Consider the following 3,100-nt stretch of genomic DNA (forward strand, 5'->3'; position numbering starts at 1 on the left):
GTGGGCGATACGTGAGTGCATACAGGAAATGTCTTTTGGGCTTTGGATGCCCCTGCAACATTGAGGGATTTGCAGGAACTTCTCACAGCGGCGTCTCCATGCGCAGGTTTGGCATTAATGCAGTTTATTGGACCTATGGCCACCCTCGTGACTTCCACGCCTGCGGGGGTTCGGAGCGCTCTCATGTGCCCGTGTACCACCAAGCCCCTCCAGTAAGTGGCCTTGGGCCTAATTTAAAGTCTGTGAACTTCTCCAGTGGTCCTCGCTGACCTTGCTCCACCTCTAACTGGAGCCTAGAAATTACCGAGCACCGTTTTCTTCCCCGGGTGAGTAACTTTAAGCACGTGGCATTTGCTTAGTCTGGTAAAACTTCTTGTCCCTGGCAGTAAATTTGAAACCTGACTTCTGGATCAGAGCTATCAAAGCCTCTGTTTCAAATTCACTCTGATCTAGACTTTTATTCCAATCAGGTCTGGTTTTACTCCTGCTCCAAATGAGGTTGAGGCCATTTGTGTCGGTGATAACTGTATTTCAGCCCTAGTGGCTTTTAGTCCGGGGAGACCAGAAAGCTACTTGTGCTGCAATCCTCACGCAGCGGGGTTCAGCCTGGAGAAAACCTTTCAGCACGTCTGCTGTTCCTCAGAACCTCAGCCGTTCAGCAAGGACTTCGGAAGAGAAATATTCTGAAATAGCCAAATTAATTGCCTAGCTTTTGGGATGAGGATCAGGAACCGCGGGACACCTGGATGGACTGCGATTAGCCACGCGATGGGAACAGATCACAGTATTTTTCCCAAGACTGAGGTTCAGATTGTTTAAAGCCACGGCTCAGTATTACAGCACGTTCTCGCTGTTACTTGAGATATATTAGCACAGTTCTGAATAGGAAACCAACACGTGTTCTTGTTTAATCTTTATTGATTTTTTTTTTTACAAGTATAGAATCTCATTTAAATCAGATAGCTATCTCAGCATCCAGCAATCTGCGTATTCCTCCTTCAGAGATGCAAGAGAGGACACAAACGTCTCATCGAGGAACGGACTTGCCTTGCTTTCCTGGTGGTCCAGTTACGCTTCAACGAAACCAGTCCCTTCCCATCCGCAGGGAGGGGAGCGACGTCCAGGAGGCGGCGGCTACGCCACGGAAAGGCTTCTCCCACGTCTCGGGTTGGAATCGTTCTCGTCTCACACAGAACAAGGCAAAGCCTTCTCCGTAAAGCCATCCTTGTCCGGGAGGTTGAACAGATCGCCATTTTGCGCAGAATAATTCTAGAATGCGACATAACCTTGAGGACATAATGAAGTGATTTAGAAATGGGCTAAGGCAGATCACAACTGTACTTAGAGCTAAGTAATCAAGCGGATTTACCTACTTCCAATTTACTGGTTGACTGAATGTTAGAAAACACAGCTCAGCCCCTTTGGAAGGTGGCCATGCACACAGTTTCCTAAACGCTTCTTTGGCTGTCCAGTGCGGGGAGGGTTAACCTCTCGCTTCTGTCTTGAGCCACATTTGGACAAGATCTCAGCTTACTTTCCACCCACAAAAAACACCAGCATTTTTCAGTAGTATGGAATGAGTGAAAAAGGACCTTGGATTTATTTGATTTGAAGAATTCAAATTTTATTTTAGTTGTGGCTGAGATGGACTGACTTCACTTTTTTTTTTTTTTGACTTTTAATACAGATTAAGAGCTGACTAAAGATCTCAAACACTATATACTGAGAGTCACTACAGATGTTAAAGAAAACACCAGCACTAGCACCACAACCCTGCACGCCTGCCTTCCTGGCTCTTGGAAAAACCCACTGCCTTAGAGTAGGACCTTGCTCGTTCTGTGCTAGCGCCGCTCCCTAGCCACTACAGGATTTTGCAAGGAAGCAAACAAGCTATTAACGAAATATCCAGGCTACCGCACCACAAAGCGCACTTTGTTCATTAACTCTGCCAAATGCCTTTTAGGGCTTTCCTCATAGGACACTAATAAACTGACTGAAAAAGGGAGGGAGGCTTATGAAAGGAATAAACTTATAAGGAGACCTCGTTCTGCTAAATCAGAGAAATGCGGATGGGGGATCCCTGTAGAGAGAAATGCTTTGAAGGGAATCGTTGGCCTTGCAGGTTAGTGAGGTGAGAATTAGTTGAGGTTCTGCTGTAAAGAACCAAAGTTGGCTGTAGAAGGAGAAGGGAATGTCTCCAGTCTGGTCGACTCAGAACAGCGCGTCCCCTCCGTTGTGCTTCCTGCCTGCAGTCACATTAAATTCCCCAGTAAGGCATCAGGGGTCTCCTCTCTCTCTCATAAACCTCTGGGATGACGCCATATGGTGTCTGTATCATTTTAACCGTTGTCTTCCCAAAGAGCTTCCTCTCGTAGTCTATCAGTTGCCTCCAGAAGCCCACGTTGGGGCGTATAACGGGGCGTCTCGATTTGACCCAGTTGTAGGCCTCAAAGAGGGACACCTTGTGATACTTCATCAGGTAGGCGATGCAGAGGGTGGCCGACCTGCTCACGCCGGCGGCACAATGGACTAAGGTGGCCCCGTGCTTCCGCGCCACGCTGTTTATCTTGTCGGCGACGCTGTCGAAGTACAGGGAGATGGGGGCGTTGGGCATGTCAGCCAAAGGCACTTTCACGTATTCAAACTGGGGCCAGTTAAAATTGGGAATCTCAATGGTCGCGTTGATTATGCAGGTGATTCCCCGGGAGAGGAGCAGATGCCGGTTGGAGGCGACGCTGCCCCGGCTCAGGTACAGCGAGGGGGTGATTTGGGCGATGCCCCCCAGGGCACCTTCGGAAAGCATTCGTGGAGCCATCAGAGTTCTCGGTAAGGAGTTGTGGCTTCTGGAGGTCATGGAGGATCTTGGCACTCACGCTTCCATTATGGGAAGAGATCCAACGGGATCTTCAGCCAAGGGAAGGATTGTCTGGCCTGGCGGTGCTAGGACAGCAAGAGCTCCCTCCGCTTAGTCACTGCAAAACACAAGCGACGCCACATGAGCGGGGCAGCTGTCCGGTGAGACCACGTCTATGCACGAGAACAGGAAAACCCAACTCGCCCTGCTGCGGCCTGGACAACCGCCTACTGGCAAACCTCCGTG

General features: G+C 49.4%; 1 protein-coding gene across 1 annotated transcript; it reads right to left on the reverse strand.

Annotated features, from left to right (window-relative positions):
• Window positions 1-2,257: 2,257 nt before the first annotated feature.
• DUSP14 (dual specificity phosphatase 14) lies at window positions 2,258-2,854 on the reverse strand (the record flags this gene model as incomplete). The annotated part of the gene is made up of 1 exon (XM_082008462.1): window positions 2,258-2,854. The coding sequence occupies one exon, from the start codon at window positions 2,852-2,854 to the stop codon at window positions 2,258-2,260; it is 597 nt and encodes a 198-aa protein (XP_081864588.1).
• Between the last annotated feature and the right edge of the window lie 246 nt (window positions 2,855-3,100).

Source organism: Phaethon aethereus (genome assembly GCF_964289735.1).
Source record: "Phaethon aethereus genome assembly, chromosome: 19".
NCBI classification, from domain to species: domain Eukaryota; kingdom Metazoa; phylum Chordata; class Aves; order Phaethontiformes; family Phaethontidae; genus Phaethon; species Phaethon aethereus.